Below are 16,612 nucleotides of genomic sequence, written 5' to 3' on the forward strand. Positions count from 1 at the left end.
ACAGATCTTTTCAATTAGCTTTAGTATTTTCATGTTTGCTTTAGTGTTCCAAACTTCCTTTAGGCATCAGGGGTTCAGCTGTGAATTTGTGAAGTGCTGAATACCCTCATCTTCCATTTAACAGAAGTTTGGGGCACTTAACATGTCTCAAGATCACCCCTCAGGTGAACAATGTACTTTTAAGATTCTGGTTGTAGGGAAATGTTGATTTGCTCACATGCAAATCAAATTACCAGAAAAAAAAGCTTGAATTCATAACTTGGTCTTATAAAGACTCCAGGACAGTAATGAAATAAACAATTAAAAAAATCTCAGTTGATCTCATGCATTAACACCTGTTAATATAATGAAGAGTAATAGCACAGAGAAAATTGTCCTTCTTTTTAATATTGAAAGATGCTTCTCAAAAGTCTATTTTGTACTACAGATCAGGGAAATCAAAAGTTTAGTTCCAACTCTGGCTATGTTTATTCCATTTTTTAAAAAGAGAGAGAGAGGATAAAAAGAGGATTTTAACTAGAAATTCATCTTTAACTGATAGCTAGACAAAGAGGATTTTTCCAACCTCTGTTAGAACAGATAGCCTCTCACAGAGGATTTAGAGTTCTATTAATGCAACCTCATCAATTTGTGCCACACAATACAATGGACAAATTAGAATTAGCATGAAGACAAGTCTCCACACCCTTTTATTTCAAAGGAACTTACTTATACGACTGTTTGGTTTTTCCTGTCCAGGTTGCCAAATTCTTTCTGTCTAGGTCCACTATTTTCGAGTGGGAAACTTTTAAAGTGATAACTGAATATGAATATTCCATGGTAGTCTGTGCACAGCTAAACTGTTTTAAATATGTATGTCCATCAACCTTCAAATCTGCTACTTCATGGCAGAAAAAAAACCAATTTGAAAAAGATGTGCAAAATATGAAGCAGTATTATGTTGCATCTTCCAATTCATAATATTGACTTTGTTTATAACTATGAAATTATTTTTGAAGATTTTTTTATTGTTGGTTATGTAAACCAGTTGTTTAAAAAGAAAACTAGAAATAAACAGAAGTTCCACCATGTGCAGGTACCAGAGTCATGCCATACATAGTGTGTATTAGGGCTGTGCGAAGCTTCAGTCGCTGATTCGATTTGGAGGAGATTTGGCCCAATTTGGTGGCCAAATCTCCAAATCTGAATTAAATCAGGAGACCCATTAATCTCTCTGAATTGAATCAGAAGCTTCCAATTTGATTCAGAGAGATTCGATGATTTGGCCATAGACACAGCTTTATATGTCTTTTTTTACATACCTCGAGGTGCCAGGCATGGCTCATGAAAGATGAGATAGTGGGGCAGAGGGAGTGTCCCATCAGAGCGCAGGCTTGGCAGCAGACCTGGAAGTGGACCAGAAGTACTTCTGGTCCACTTCTGGGTCTACCACAGAGTGCACAGGGGACCCCCCGCCCCAACTCAGTGACTGGTGCCTCCTGGGTCTTGGGGCGGGGGACACCCAGGGTCCCCCCGTGGCTGCTCGCTGAGCCAGGAGGGCATGGGGCGATCTGCAAAAGTACTTCCGATCCAATTCCGGGTCCTCCGCCAAGTGGCTTCCATGGGATGCTCCCTCCGCCCCAACATCTTAGTATTCACAAGTGGTGCTTGGTACCTCGAAGTACATAGAAAAAACATAAAAAGCTGTGTCTATGGATGAATCGCTGATTCTCAGAATCAGAATTGAATCTTCAGATTCAGATTCAGCTGAATTGAATAAGGAGAGTGATCTGAATCAGTGAATTGAATCACTGTACCCCAAATTGGGCTGAATCTGAATTGAATACTGCCTGCTTCGCACACCCCTAGTACATATAAATGTTTGCTGTACCTGATCTGTGATCACATGTAGATTGGGAGTGGTGTGTACAATCATTTGACAGTGCCAAGGATGAAGCTCCAGGGCTGGACTGAGCAGCTAGGTTTTCCCAACTCTAAAGCTGTGTTCTGAATGTGTGCAGACATCTGTTGGATCAGGCTAACCTGTTCCTAACCTAAGTTAATTTGCCTATTCAAATGAACTAACTTAAATCAGGCCTGTCATTTTTGTCACGATTTAAACCAGGGGTGGGCAAGATGCAGCCCACCAGGCCATTCTATCCAGCCCATGGGGCCCCTAAAAATTTAGAAAATTAATATATATCTGTCCCTGGCTGCCTGTCATGTGGCCCTTGATGGCTTGCTGAAACTCAGTAAGTGGCCTTCCACCTGAAATAATTGCCCACCCCTGATTTAAACCTTCCTGAATGTTTGCATAGTAGGGCATTTAGATCGACCTAACTCTAGTTAGGTCAATGTAAGTGTAACATGTGCGTGTACTCATAGGCTAGGGACAGACATTCAAAAAGCCTGGGCCTGAATTGATTTGATCTTTGCAGGTTAATCTAACCTGCAGAGAATGAATCAGTTTCCAAGTGGATAGACGTTCCCTTTCTATTCAGGAAATGCAAGCACATGCTTGCAGTGGCTCAAACCAGAAGCCCGGGGGTGCTAGAGCAGCCCTCCCTTCCACAGGGAAGCTGAGCTGAGGAGGAGGGATGTGGCCAGGCTCTGGTAGGCAAGCCCCAGTGGCTCCCTGACAGCTGGGGACAGTCCCAGCACACAGGGCAGCCTGGCCCCAGAGGAGAATTCTTCCTCCTCCTCTCTCTCCCAACTGGTGCAGGGCTGGGAGGAGTCCCTGTTCAGTGCTGGGGGGGTGGGTCTTCTCCCCCCCCCCTCCCTGCCCCCCCACACTGCTGTGGGGTGGGGAGGGGGGCTCTGTAAGGCTGCCTGGCCTTAGAGGGGGACTCTTCCCCCTGCTTCTCCCCTGCTTCTGTGTAATGTCTGTCCCTAGCCATAAACTATAGCTTTTAGGTCACCAGCATAGATCTCCGCCATTTTTAAAGCAGTGTTAGCATCTGCATGACCCAGCAGAAAGGAGAAAATAGCACATAATTTGCCAGAGGGTTGTAAAAGGATTTGCTAGAGATCATCATGAGGCTGAAAATCAGGCTTGCTGGATTTTATTATTTTGCTTGGTGGTGGAGTGTGTTCTAATGGTTGAAGATTGCGTAGATGACATGTAGGGTTAGCACGGGTAGGGGAGCAGGGAGAGCACTAGTGCCTTCCCTGAAATTGGCTCTGTTGGTGGTACTTCTGCTGCTGCTGTGCTGCCAGTTTCACTTGGCGACTGGCCGCTGGGGGATGCCCCCCTCCCTCCCCCCATTTCTGGTTGGCTACTGAGGGACCCCCCCAGTCATTCCCCACTGGTGCCCCCCCAGACTTGGGAGAGACCAGTCGCCCATGGAAGACAGGCTAGTGAAATACAGAAGACTTACTTGCTCATTGTGTAGGGTAGAGCCGCTCAGATGGAGGTATTATACTTCAGGACCTTAATTCTATTCCTAGTTCTGTCTGGCATGAGCTTCTCCAGCTGTCAGTTAACTTATTTATGAAATGAGCAAAATGAAACTTTTCTCCATCCTAAGTGAGCAAAGGGGCTTAAGGCTGTGCTCACTAGTAATGCCTGTGAGGGGCATTAAATTATGTAAACAACACTCATGGCCTCCCAGCTACTAATCGTGCTTCACCTGAAATCTGTAATGTATCATGACATCTGGGACACATGATAAGTCTGTAAACATAGTCTTTCTAAATGGGAGGCAAAATGATCCATGCATTTGGATCTGTGGTCTGAAATGTCCTATTTATGTGGCAGAGGGGTGTGCAGCAATGCAATGGGATGTGAAGGCATGCAAGCTTTCACTACGACAGATATATGGCACAGGTTAAATGATTCTGCTGCTTCCACTCTTTTGCACCATAAAAAGTGCAGAGAAATGTAACTGTGACTTCGTGCACTGCACTGCGCCACTCTTTAAAAACAATTACGCATAACATTAATAACACAAATGGAACTGTTTTTGGATACTTATTAATGTTGGCATGAGAAAATGTTACAGGGTTTTATATGGCCATTTCAAAATAGATTATGATAAATGCATTAATTTTTGTATAATTTCAGAGCAGCATTAAATCACTATGACAACTTATTTCAACAAAAAATTGTACCATTGGTATGAAACTGTGCACTTACATTTGTTCGCTTGTAGGCCTGATTCAGAGGTACATGTAAACAGATGTATTAATGAAGCATATATGTGTGTACTGATGCACGTATAGTTGGCTAGTTGGATACCAGGTTAACTATTAATGAAAGCATGACAATGCAACACAAGAGCCACATCTGAGAGCCACATTTTTAAAAATCTGTCTCGTCAGGACCCAGCTCTAAGTTACACATATACAACTTTACTGAAGTTTAGGACAATAGATCCTGACATCTGCAGAAACAAGTTCTTTTTTCATCCTTTGTTTCCTCTTTTACAATCCCTTCCCTACGCTTCCTTTTCTCTCCCTCTCCAGGCTCATTTTAGAAGCTTCCTGTTTGATTCCTTCCTCTTACTTACCCAGCCTTTCCTCTTTTCAGGTCAGCTAATCACATGAGAATAAACAGCTGTAATCCACATCTCTTAGTGTTTCAGACCTGAAGCACCTGCAGAATTTTGGCCTATGGCTAACTTCCCACCCAGAACATGCTTCTCTAGTATAATTACAACAGCCATGACATGGGCATTGCTCATTTTTAATATGCATGAAATGAGGCTTGTGAAAGGCCAGTTGCAAATCACTCTGCCAACAGGGTGCGACACCCCTTCCTTTCTTCCTTCCTCCAAAAATGAAGGTGGGGGGAAAAAAAGAGAGGCAAGAATTTCCTTTAGTACCCAAATTACCTGCTGAATAAAAGCTTCTATTTAAAAGATAGATAAGAATGTTACAATGCAAGGTGTGCTACTTTTTATTAAAAGGAGCTGTTTAATGTGCATTAATGGCCATGTGTTTCAACATGAAAACAAAAAGATGACTATCAAGTAACAAAAAAAAAAGATTAAGTCTGAAGCTCTGAAATTTATGAAAAGAGAGTCTCTTGAATAGCTAAGTCCTTTATCAATGTTAATAATAAACATTACACTTCTACGGAACCTTCTATCAAGGATCTGAAAGCAACTTACATTTAATTAAACAATCTTGTGATGTAGGCACTTATCTCTATTTCACAAACAGAAAAATGGACCTATGGAAAGGATCAGTGATTTGCCAAAGGCTGCACAGGAATTCAGTGACAGAGAAAGGAAGATATTGTGGAAGGCCTTGATCCTGCATGGCTGTTCTAGATCCTAGAAAAGTGGTGACCAACCTTTTTGGCAGGTGTGCCACAAGTTCAGCCCTGCCACCTCCTCTCCAAGTGTCACTCTGATCCCCGTTCCCCAGAAGCATACCCAACATAGTTTGCATCCTGGGGTGCTGGAATGGAGGAGGGGGGTTAAGCCTCCAGCTGAGTAGAGCAGGGTAGAGGCAGGCCACTGATCCAAGACAGGTGTCACAGCAAAGAGCCAGGTTGACCCCTCCTTGGCTATGCCACCACCACAGCTTTATATAGTGAGTGAAGAGCCAAAGCCCTGAATTTGGTAGTGGCTGCAGGGCCAGAAAAGGGTTAATCTGGTTCTTGGTGGTGACACTTGGGACCTGCTCTCATAACAGCATCCTGCCTCTACTCTGCTTCATGCAGCTGGAGGCTTAAGGCCCCCTTGCCTCTATTCCACTGGAAGCACTGACTGAAGTGCTAGGGCAGGGGTAGGCAATCCCCAGAATGGGTACCAGAGTGTGGCACTTGAAGGCATTTTGCTTGGCACACGTGCCTCTGGGTGGATGGCAGGAAGGGGCCAGGGCTACATGGCAACAGCAAAGATTGGGCCCCTTGTGGCTCCCCCGTCAGCTACCCCTAGCACACCAACATCTTACAAGTTGAAGTTGTAGGTGTTTTCGGCACTGTGCCCAAAATTGCTGCTGACCTCTATGCTAGGGTCTCACATGCCACACACAGCAACTGCCCCTGGCATGTATGCCACAGGTTGGCTCCACAACCCTAGAAAATACTATTAGGGAAATGGGATATGGCATTCAGCTTAGCAATCGAAAACGAATAATACTGTGATCCTTGTAATTCGTTTTTTACCCTGGGTCATGCTAAAACTTTCTTTCAAGTGCTCCTTCTGTCCTGCATGGTTGGTGCCTTTAGTCTCAGTTTATAATGAGTCTACTGATTCAACACTTGCTCCCTCTAATTTTTGTTGCCTCTCTTCTTCCTGCCTTAAAAATAACAACAAAACAAAACACCTAAGGGTAATTTTAAGGTCAAAGGAATGCTCGGAGGCTGAAAATCACTCCTGTGCACATGGCCACAGTGAGACTGAAATGGAGCATAGCCTTGTGTGAATTTTATCCCGTGCATCTGTCTAGCATACCAAAATAAATCTGTTGGCGGTGCAGAGCTAATATGTAGTAATTAGAGAAGATCAAGGATGTCTTTTATTCAGTCATGTGCAAAATTGCCATGTTAGTCCTCATGTTCTGTGTTGATGGTGGCGCTTAAGTAAAAGTCCAAAAGAAGGAGAAGAGGGGTCTATAGGAATGCAATATGACAGGATGCAAATTAGGATAAAATCTACAAGGCCTATTTATAGTAGCCCCTTTGCCCCTGCCTCACAGCATAAGGTGACATTAAGGCAGATGGAAATGTAATTTATGCTCACTTTAAAGCCCTCTCAGGCTGTCAGAAAGTTGTGAAGTAGGTTTGGGCACATGAGAACTGGGTCCATGGCATATAATAAAGCAATGTATCCTTCCTATAGAATTCTATTTACAAGACACAATTTTCTCTTCAACTCAATTGGAAAAAAGTATCTTGTTTTGATTTACACACTGAACAAATTCAGTATGTAAGACACTGAGCTAAAATACAATAGTTGCTATTCAAAACCCCCCTCAATATCTATCAACAGCATTCAAGGTTATTCAATATTCTAAATTCAGGAAAAATGCTAAATGGGGATAAATTTTGGTTTTTTAATGGTGGCTGTTGTCCATCAAAATGTCATATAGTTATTATCTCTCCACATTTAATATTACCTACCAAACTCCTATTTATTCACAGGTGCACTGTGGACAACATCGCACTCATAATATCCCCCCGCCTCATATTCTGGAGGTAAGAGGAAAACTGATTCTCTGTGGCAAATGAATCTTTTGTGTTTCTGTTGGGATTGCCAACAATGGTGTCAAAAAGTGCAAATTGCAAGGGGCAATTTTATAATGGGGATACATGTCCACCAGGAAGGACATTAGAATAAAAGTTAGCCATCTTTTTGGTTGCTTAGCCATTGGTTATCTCTATCAGTTGATCCTCACTGGATTAGAAATGACAGGTTAAAAGTGAAGAGCATCCATAGCGCATCATCAGTTCCCTGACTAAAGTATCATTTTTTTTAACCAACAAACAATATTGTGAAGATTGTGCTTGGCTGAGAGAAACTGCTTTTGAATTTGAATTTTTGGGCCAACTTCATCTTCTTGTTTCTAACTTGTTTTAAAATTGAAATCTGTTCTGAATACAGTCCTAAAAGCTTTTCTCTATTTATTATTATTTATGACTGACTGATAAACAGCAATCAATACACGTATAGTAGTTATATACTCATAAACAGACACACACACATATGTGTGTATGTGTGTATGCTTGTATGTGTGTGTGTTTCATAGGCAATAGAACCTACATATAATAACATATTATAATTATTATATGATAGTAATGATAATATATTACTAGTATTTACTCCCAGAAGTGAGGAGTTCTGACCTCATGTTTTGAATTACAAGTGAGATTAGATGTCCATGCTGCATTGTTGAGCATCTATGCATGTTTCAATTAAGATAATTTTTTCCACATGAAATGAACACAAGCACTTATTGTGAAAAACACATACATATATAGATATAGGCAGAGCATGCATTTGATTAGAACAATACACACAGCTAGTGTTTTAAGAGCACAGTATTTTGTGATAAAATTAAAAATAACATATCCAATGGATGGACAGGCTCCCCTCCCCCCCCCCCCCCCCCCCCCCCCATGAAGTGGATCCAGATAGTGGATCTGTCAGTGTTATGGCATGCTTCACAAATCAACAGAAAGTGATCAAAAGAAAAAGAAGTCAAAATATTTTTGAGTAGCATAAATATTTGTACATTTCTCAAGTAGACAACAGGACCCTTTAGAACGCAGTGCCACAATGGAGCAGGCCAGCACCCAGCACCCTATCTGCATCCAGAATATGGGGTCAAAATAAACACGTGAAAAAAACCCCAGAACAATCTTTTCTATTTTAAATATTAAATTGAAAAGTCCCAAGCTGTGAAGTATGGTTATATCTCAGAGGTTAACTCAACAGTGTTTAGAACAGGCGTATAATCACATTTGAGAAAGTACAAATACTTTATAGTACTTAAAATAGAATACAGTGGCTGATTTAGCTTAGAACAGTGTGGGGAAAAATATGGCAGTTAATTTCCAAACAGCGGAAAAATAAGTGTCCAAAAAGTTAACACAACATGTGTCAATTGCATGAGTTAGTTGATTCCACTGGATAACATTTTCTAGACAATTTATTTTCACACGCATATAACTTGTACTGAAAATCTCTAAGAGAGAGTGGCAAATTCTAAAATCCTCCATAGTCTCTCTTTCTCTTTCTCTCTCTCAGAAAGACGGAAGTAGGACTAGCTGTTACAGGGCGCTTGTATACATGACGGGGGTTTAGTCCCGTAAATTGAAACAGTGAGTTTTTAATTGTGATGATTAAAAACCCACTGTTTCAATTTAAGGGCTTCTGTCACTGTTAGGTGAGGGACCTGGTCCTTTTTTTTTTTTTTTGCAGAGCCTGTGTCTCCCACAGCCAGGAGGCAGGCTGCTTGCAGACTGAGCAGCCCCTGAGCTGCAGAGGGGCCCCTGGTCCTCCCCTCTGTGGTGACAGTGCCCCCTGGGCCAGCTGGAGGGGTTGCTAGCAAGCCAGGGTTGCCCCAGCTTGGAGACACTACCCCACCAGATCCAACGCTTCATAGATTCGTAGATTCATAGATGTTAGGGTCGGAAGGGACCTCAATAGATCATCGAGTCCGACCCCCTGCATAAGCAGGAAAGAGTGCTGGGTCTAGATGACCCCAGCTAGATGCTCATCTAACCTCCTCTTGAAAACCCCCGGGGTTGGGGAGAGCACCACCTCCCTTGGGATCCCATTCCAGACCCTGGCCACTCTAACTGTGAAGAAGTTCTTCCTAATGTCCAATCTAAATCTGCTCCCTGCTAGCTTGTGGCCATTATTTCTTGTAACCCCCGGGGGCGCCTTGGTGAATAAATACTCACCAATTCCCTTCTGTGCCCCTGTGATGAACTTATAGGCAGCCACAAGGTCACCTCTCAACCTTCTCTTGTGGAGGCTGAAAAGATCCAGTTTCTCTAGTCTCTCCTCGTAGGGCTTGGTCTGCAGGCCCTTAACCATACGAGTGGCCCTTCTCTGGACTCTCTCCAGGTTATCTGCATCCCTCTTGAATTGCGGCGCTCAGAATTGCACGCAGTACTCCAACTGCGGTCTGACCAGCGCCCGATAGAGGGGAAATATCACCTCCTTGGACCTATTCGTCATGCATCTGCTGATGCACGATAAAGTGCCATTGGCTTTTTTGATGGCTTCGTCACACTGCCGACTCACGTTCATCTTGGAGTCCACTAGGACTCCAAAATCCCTTTCCACTTCCGTGCCACCCAGCAGGTCATTCCCTAGGCTGTAGGTGTGCTGGACATTTTTCCTCCCTAGGTGCAGCACTTTGCATTTCTCCTTGTTGAACTGCATCCTGTTGTTTTCTGCCCACTTGTCCAACTTGTCCAGGTCTGCTTGCAGCTGTTCCCTGCCCTCTGGCGTGTCCACATCTCCCCATAGCTTTGTGTCATCTGCAAACTTGGACAGAGTACATTTCACTCCCTCGTCCAAGTCACTGATGAAGGCATTAAAGAGTATCGGTCCAAGGACCGAGCCCTGCGGGACCGCACTGCCCACACCCTTCCAGGTCGAAACCGACCCATCCACCACGACTCTCTGGGTGCGACCCTCCAGCCAATTCGCCACCCACCGGACTGTGTAGTCATCCAAGTCACAGCCTCTTAACATGTTCACCAGTATGGGGTGGGATACCTTATCGAAGGCCTTCCTGAAGTCTAAGTATACGACATCCACCCCTCCTCCTGTGTCCAGGCGTTTCGTAACCTGGTCGTAAAAAGAAACTAGATTGGTCAGGCACGATCTGCCTGCCACAAACCCGTGCTGATTTCCCCTCAGCATAATTTCTCCTGCCGGGCTTTCACAAATGCGAGCCTTGATAATTTTTTCAAAGACTTTGCCAAGGATGGAGGTGAGACTGACAGGTCTATAGTTGCCTGGGTCCTCCTTCCTCCCCTTTTTGAAAATGGGGACAACGTTGGCCCTTTTCCAGTCCTCTGGGACTTGGCCTGTGCGCCACGAGCTTTCAAATATTCCCACCAGTGGCTCTGCAATGATGTCGGCCAGTGCCTTCAGCACCCTTGGATGGAGCTCATCCGGGCCTGCCAACTTAAAGGCATCCAGTTCTTCCAAATGACTCTGCACCATTTCAGGGTCTACGCATGGAAGTCTGGCGCCTTGCTGCTGCCTCTCTACAACCCCAGTGAGAGACTTGTCATGCCCTTCACTTAGGAACACTGAGGCAAAGAACTCATTGAGGAGTTCAGCCTTGTCCCCCCTGTCCGTCACCAATTGTTTCTGTCCATTTAGCAGGGGTCCTATTCCTCCCTGGGCCTTCCTTTTACTCCCTATATATCTAAAAAAGAATTTCTTGTTGTCTTTTACTTGGGTTGCCATCCTCAGCTCCATGGTAGCTTTGGCCCGTCTAACTGCCCCCCTACAAGCACGAGCAGAGGAGGTATATTCATCTTTGGTGATCTCTCCCTGTTTCCACTTTTTATGTGCTCCCCTTTTGTCCCTTAGGCTGCTCTGGATTTCTCTGGTCAGCCAGGGAAGCCTCCTGGCCCCTTTCCCTCTTTTGCCTCGCTCGGGGATCGTCTTGCTTTGTGCCCGAAGGATCGTTTCCTTAAGGCACAGCCACCCTTCTTGGGCTTCCATCTCTTCAAATCTCCTACTCTGCAGTGCTTCCTTGACTAATCGCCTGAGTTCATTGAGATCAGCTTTCCTAACGTCTAGCACTTTCACCCTACTAGTTACCTTACCCACTCGCTGTCTTATGGTAAATTCTATTATTAGGTGATCACTGTCCCCCAGATGGCTACCGATGAGCTTCCCTGAGCTTCCTACCAGATGGCTTCCCTGAGCCCACCCAAGGAGCAGCGCCCTGTGGGCTTCCAGCAGGTGGGCTTGCGGAAGAACTGGATCTGGTGGTCTGCTGCCTCCAAGCTGAGGAGCACTCGGTGGCCCCAGGGGACACTGCCACTGTGGAGGGAAGGACAGGGGCCCTCTGCAGCTCAGGGCCTATCTGGCCCACCAGCAGCTTGTGCAGGCAGGCTCCACCAGGAAACAAAAAAAAGGGCAAGAGGCCCAATCCTCTTTTTTTTTTTTTTTTGCAGAACCTGTCTGCCTCTTCTGCAGCTGTGGGGTGAGCTTCTGGTGTGCCCTGAGCTGTGGGGGCCCCTGGTCCTTCCCTCCATGGTGGCAGCACCCCTCAGGGATGCCCACGTGGGTGGGTAGTGGGCGGGTGGTGCCCCAACTCAGAGGCAGCACCCATCCCAATCCAACTGTTCCCCGAGCTCAAGCTGTCGAAAGGCTGCATTGTTACAAATAGCTACGTTGCAAACTAAACTACATGCAGATGTTGTTTAGTTTGCTATGTAACAAACTCATTTAAATTGTAATAAAACCCTGCACTTGTATAGCGTGATGCAATTAAACCTCAAAAACGGGCATTTTTTGTCACGTGCACAAGTGCCCAAGGATTCTCTGCAGACCTCCTCTGTCTCAACCTCCAAGTTCCTCTTCCTGCGAGAGAGAGATAATGCAACTCCATTTATACCTGGCTGAAGTGAACATGACACGTGTCTCTCTACGACTCAGCACTAATTACGTTGGTACCTTTAGGCATTGGATACTTGTGTGATTCACCAGGTAAGCCCTGTGGCCTCATTCAAGGAAATAGAACCTGCCACACTGTTTTAGAGGTAAAAGTTACTTTCTTTCTTGGGTTTCTGGGTTCTAAACTACAATCAGCACTTCATTAAAAAAAAAAAAAAATCTTTTTATCCAGCCAGATTGCCACATTTGTTGCACTATGCTAGTTTCTTAGTACAACATCAATAAATGGCCACTTGTAGAGGGACAGACAGAATTCCATTTGTGAAAGCAAGCCACAGCTTACAGGGGAAAATATCACCCCTCCCAATTATTATACCCTTACAGTGCTCTTGGAACGTAATGGATTTCTGGAAAAAAATAAATGAAAGATGGAACCAAGTGGAAAGCTAAATGTATGGAGAAATTCCCTGGTTTCAGGCTTTTAATTTGCTTGCACACATGCCATGCTGCCTTTGTGGATGAAATGGAGAGGTGATTGGCAAAGGAGATTCCATTTTCATCAGGTGGTATAGAAGGGTGTGCTCATCAGGAGGAAGACAGAATGCAAATATGTGTGCTCTCTGTGTGACCTTTCAAGTAGCATATACTGTATATCTGAGCACTCTTGGTGGTGGTGGGGAATTAATTGAGTTACCAAGATGTTGATTATTTCTGGAGCTAAACAATTAGGAAGAGTCAAAACACCTTTTTGTTCTCACTCTTCCAGTGCTGAAGGAACACACACTTTATCATGAAAAACACTCCTCTCTTATGGCTGTATCCAGTATAAGAACTGATGTACGAATGTAGATTGAACATATTCTATCTGTTGTTGGAAGAGATATTAATTTGTAAATGCTGCCAAGAACTATGCATGTTTAAGCAGAAATGAAGGGGCTGAGTATTTCTGCATGTCAATGTTTGTTAAAGATATGATATATCTGATTTTTAGTTTGTTCCATTCCTCGCACTGCTTCATTTCACATGCTTACTTCTTTTCTGTGGCAAGCTACACCAGGTGGCACCAGGAGATTTAATTTAAATAGAAAACTGGCATTTTCTGGATTGCCAGGCAAATGAATCCTGAAGAGAGCACATCTGAGATAGTGGCTTCATTCTATTTACACTCACCTTTCAATAAATAAGTAATAAAATAGAATTATAATAGTATATTTGTGGTCCGCAAAGTGTTATATCACATAATTTAACATGAGGGGTGACAATGGTAGTGAACAAGGTCACAGAGGAAGGGGAATAGAATGGATCAAACCCTTGGCTAGGGTAAAGCAGTGCAATTCCATTCAGTCCAGCACGTCAGCCAAAGACCTGGCCCAGAATTTTCACAGTGGATATTCAATATCAAGCTGAGTAAAATGTGTTAGCTCCAAAATCAAATCAATGGATGAAAATAAGGAGTGGATTATTATTCCCTAGCTATACCGATGAAATTATCATGGATACCTAGGATTTTCCCCCTAACATCAAAGAAGAATCTCTTAAATGATATGAGATAAATTTATCATTAGAGATTTATTATGAAGTCATTAGAAAGTGCCACTGACACCTTCTAAAATTGACACCCCAGTATTAATAGCCACTGCTAATAGCTTTTTTATGAGCATCTTCTGTGATGAATGAGTCCTCTACCCCGAGCCATTTATTGAAAACATACAAACAATCTTGTAAGACATCACCTGATCAAAGTTTGGTACCTGACTTTGGAGTATGAGAATCATAAACTTGCTTACGGTCTATCTGGTCTGCAAACACTTCCCCATAGATCATCCAATAAGGCATGTAAAATATGTTCTTTGCCAGCTTCCATGAAGGCTCTTCATTGGGGAAGAGAATTGCCTGTCTTGCAACACCGAAGCTCATCAGAACCACCAACATAATGATGACAAAATACATCATGTCTATCATCTGAATAGTACAGGATGGAAAAAGAGAGAGAGAGAGAGGAGGGGGAAGTATTAGAGAAAGGTATTTGGCTACAATTAAACTATGGTATGATTGAAAAAGGGTTTGTAAAGTTCAAGAGTGTGGTTTTCAAAAATTATTTCTGAGACTACTACCTCAGTTTTACATAGAGGCAAGAATTCTTGTGGGCCTTTATAAAATCTGCACAGAAATGTATCAGTTTAGACACTAAGGGTGTTTTTACACATGCTCCAGGGGTGGGGGGCACTTTAATTATAGTGGTCTGAGAGCCGCTTTAATTAAAGCGCCCATAGCATGTTGTGTATCAGTGTCCCTGCGCTTCACAATAGCGGCGGGGGCACTTTAGCTAAAGTTTGTTTTACAAGCTTTAAAATGCCCCACTGCTATTTTGAAGTGTGGGGACACTGATACATGAGATGAGGAGGCTGGCTGGAGCACGCTATTTAGCACACTCCAGCAGACTTGGTTAATCGAGTCTGTTCTGATGCACTGTAATTACAGCATATACCCTGAGGAAGGGTATTGTGATATCCCAAATCTTGCCTGTGTCTATCCCAGATATGTGGTTCTTCCAATATAAGATATAACCCACAAGAATTCTTCCCTCTTGTATATCTCTTGGACCATCATGGCAACAATATCACCTCAACACTACCACTTTACACATACAAGCTGTTCAAAGGTGGGGATTGGGGACTTTGGGTTCTTTGTTCTTGCCTGAGTTGATTTGCATCTGGACTTTCAATGCTCAGGACCCATAGGCTTGGTAAGATAAGATGCCTTTTGACTGCCCAAGTTGTCAGGGATGATTAGAGCTTCACTGATACCTATGGCTCAGTCTTGGCAAAATGAAGCACACGTTTTTGTGGCAAATGGTGCATTGGCTAAGGTCATAGCAGGAATAATATGTGGCAGAACAGCCTCTTGCAACATTATGGACAGGCACATTGGTCACTGGTAAGGTGACAAAGTTGGTATATTGACAGAAATAGAGATTAGTATATTTACTAAGTGTCTAGCAGAGGATGGAGTGCTCAGAGGAAGGGAAAATTTTCAAAAGGTGATGTACAAGTAATCCAGGGGGCTCAGCTCTGTATCTCCACTGTCTGGCATCTCATCAGAGTATGAAAATCACTACTTATTGGCTGCAGAATGTATTCAGAGAAGTGCTTAGAAAAAGTTGAATATTCTCAGTGTCCCAAATGCGTACAGTAGGCACAAGAAGTACTGGTTAGCTGTAGGTGTGAGAACCCCAAGGGAAAGCATTAGAGGATGGGAAACTCCTGGGAGTGCCTGTAGCATCTCTCGTAAGTGCTATATAAACTGAAAAATAACTAAGGTAACAACATATCTGAACATAAAAAACTGGGGAGCAACTGTAGAGCTCTCTTTAAAGTCCTGTAGTCTTTATGACTGCGTCTACATGAGATGCTGACTGTGCACTAGCCTGTGACTACTGTGCAGTAACATTGCATGGCTGGAAGCATGATATGATACTATTGCGCAGTAGTCATGATCTACTATGCAGTCAGTGTCACAAAAAAGCCATTCCTTGGTGCAAATGTGCAGTAACTCCAGTATACATACCAAAGTATGTAGTGTATGTATTAGTATGTATGTATGTATTAGTACTCCAGTATAAACAAGTACTAAATAGTTGTGCAGTAGCAACTGCACATTCAGCATCTCATGTAGACATGGCCTACATGTGCTTATCATGAGTATGCAAATTGCACCAAATAAACAAAAAGCAACCCAAATCTTTGCCCAAAACTTGACCTAACTACTTTTGAGGCTTAAAAAAGTTTTGGTTAACACGTGGGAGGAAGGGGAAGGTTTTCAAGACACTTTTGTGCTTTGTGGTTCTAGCTGCAATTGGGAATTGCTTTGGAAATTATACAGAAGTGTGCACTTACAGTTTCAAATTAGCATTACAGCACATCCCTTGTAAACTGGCTCCCTGGTTCTCTGCAGCCACCTGCAGGTGGACAAGCTCAGTTCAAGGGCTGATAGATACAGAGGAGTATGAGACAGGTTAGTGGAGGCTGAAGAGGAGCACAGCACTACAGTGACATATATGGAAGTGCTGGAATTGCTGCCAAATACCTCAAATAAATAGAGAAAAGGGGTCAAAATGTGTCCGGAAAGCTCACTTTACTGCAACGGGGGAGAAAGAGAGAGAGGAGAGAGCGAAGACAGAGCAAGAAACTCATACAGAAAGGATAAACGCATTTCTGTATGTACTGAGATGCAGGCCAGAGTGAAGGGAAGGGACAGGTGGGACAAGGGGCTGTCTGGAGAGACTATGAGGAGCTTGAAAGGAAAGAATTGAGGAATGTCTCACTTTCTGATGGGGTTGGGCCATTAGGAACACATTACTCCAGTGTGCGCTGGCTCCCAATACTTTTCTGGGCACAATTCAGGGTGTTGGTTTTGACTTATAAGGCCCTAAAGGGTCTAGGTTCCACCTCAATTCCTATGGTCAGCTGAGAGCCACCTCCTGCAAGTATCATAGGTGCACAAAGTTCACTTCACAGAACAAGTGGGAAGTCATTCTTGGTAGTAGTTCCTCTGCTTTGAAACTTCCTTCCCATCATAGTTTATCA

At 43.6% G+C, this 16,612-nt stretch overlaps 1 protein-coding gene across 1 annotated transcript in view; it reads right to left on the minus strand.

The window, feature by feature from the left end:
• Window positions 1-16,612, minus strand: part of LOC132243305 (transient receptor potential cation channel subfamily M member 3-like) — a 52,769-nt gene that overhangs the window by 21,311 nt on the left and 14,846 nt on the right. The window contains exon 4 of the mRNA XM_019478171.2: window positions 13,814-13,988. Within this exon, the coding sequence (XP_019333716.2) occupies window positions 13,814-13,988 (175 nt within the window). The remainder of the gene's footprint in view (window positions 1-13,813; window positions 13,989-16,612) is intronic.

Source organism: Alligator mississippiensis, chromosome 3 (assembly GCF_030867095.1).
Source record: "Alligator mississippiensis isolate rAllMis1 chromosome 3, rAllMis1, whole genome shotgun sequence".
NCBI lineage: Eukaryota > Metazoa > Chordata > Crocodylia > Alligatoridae > Alligator > Alligator mississippiensis.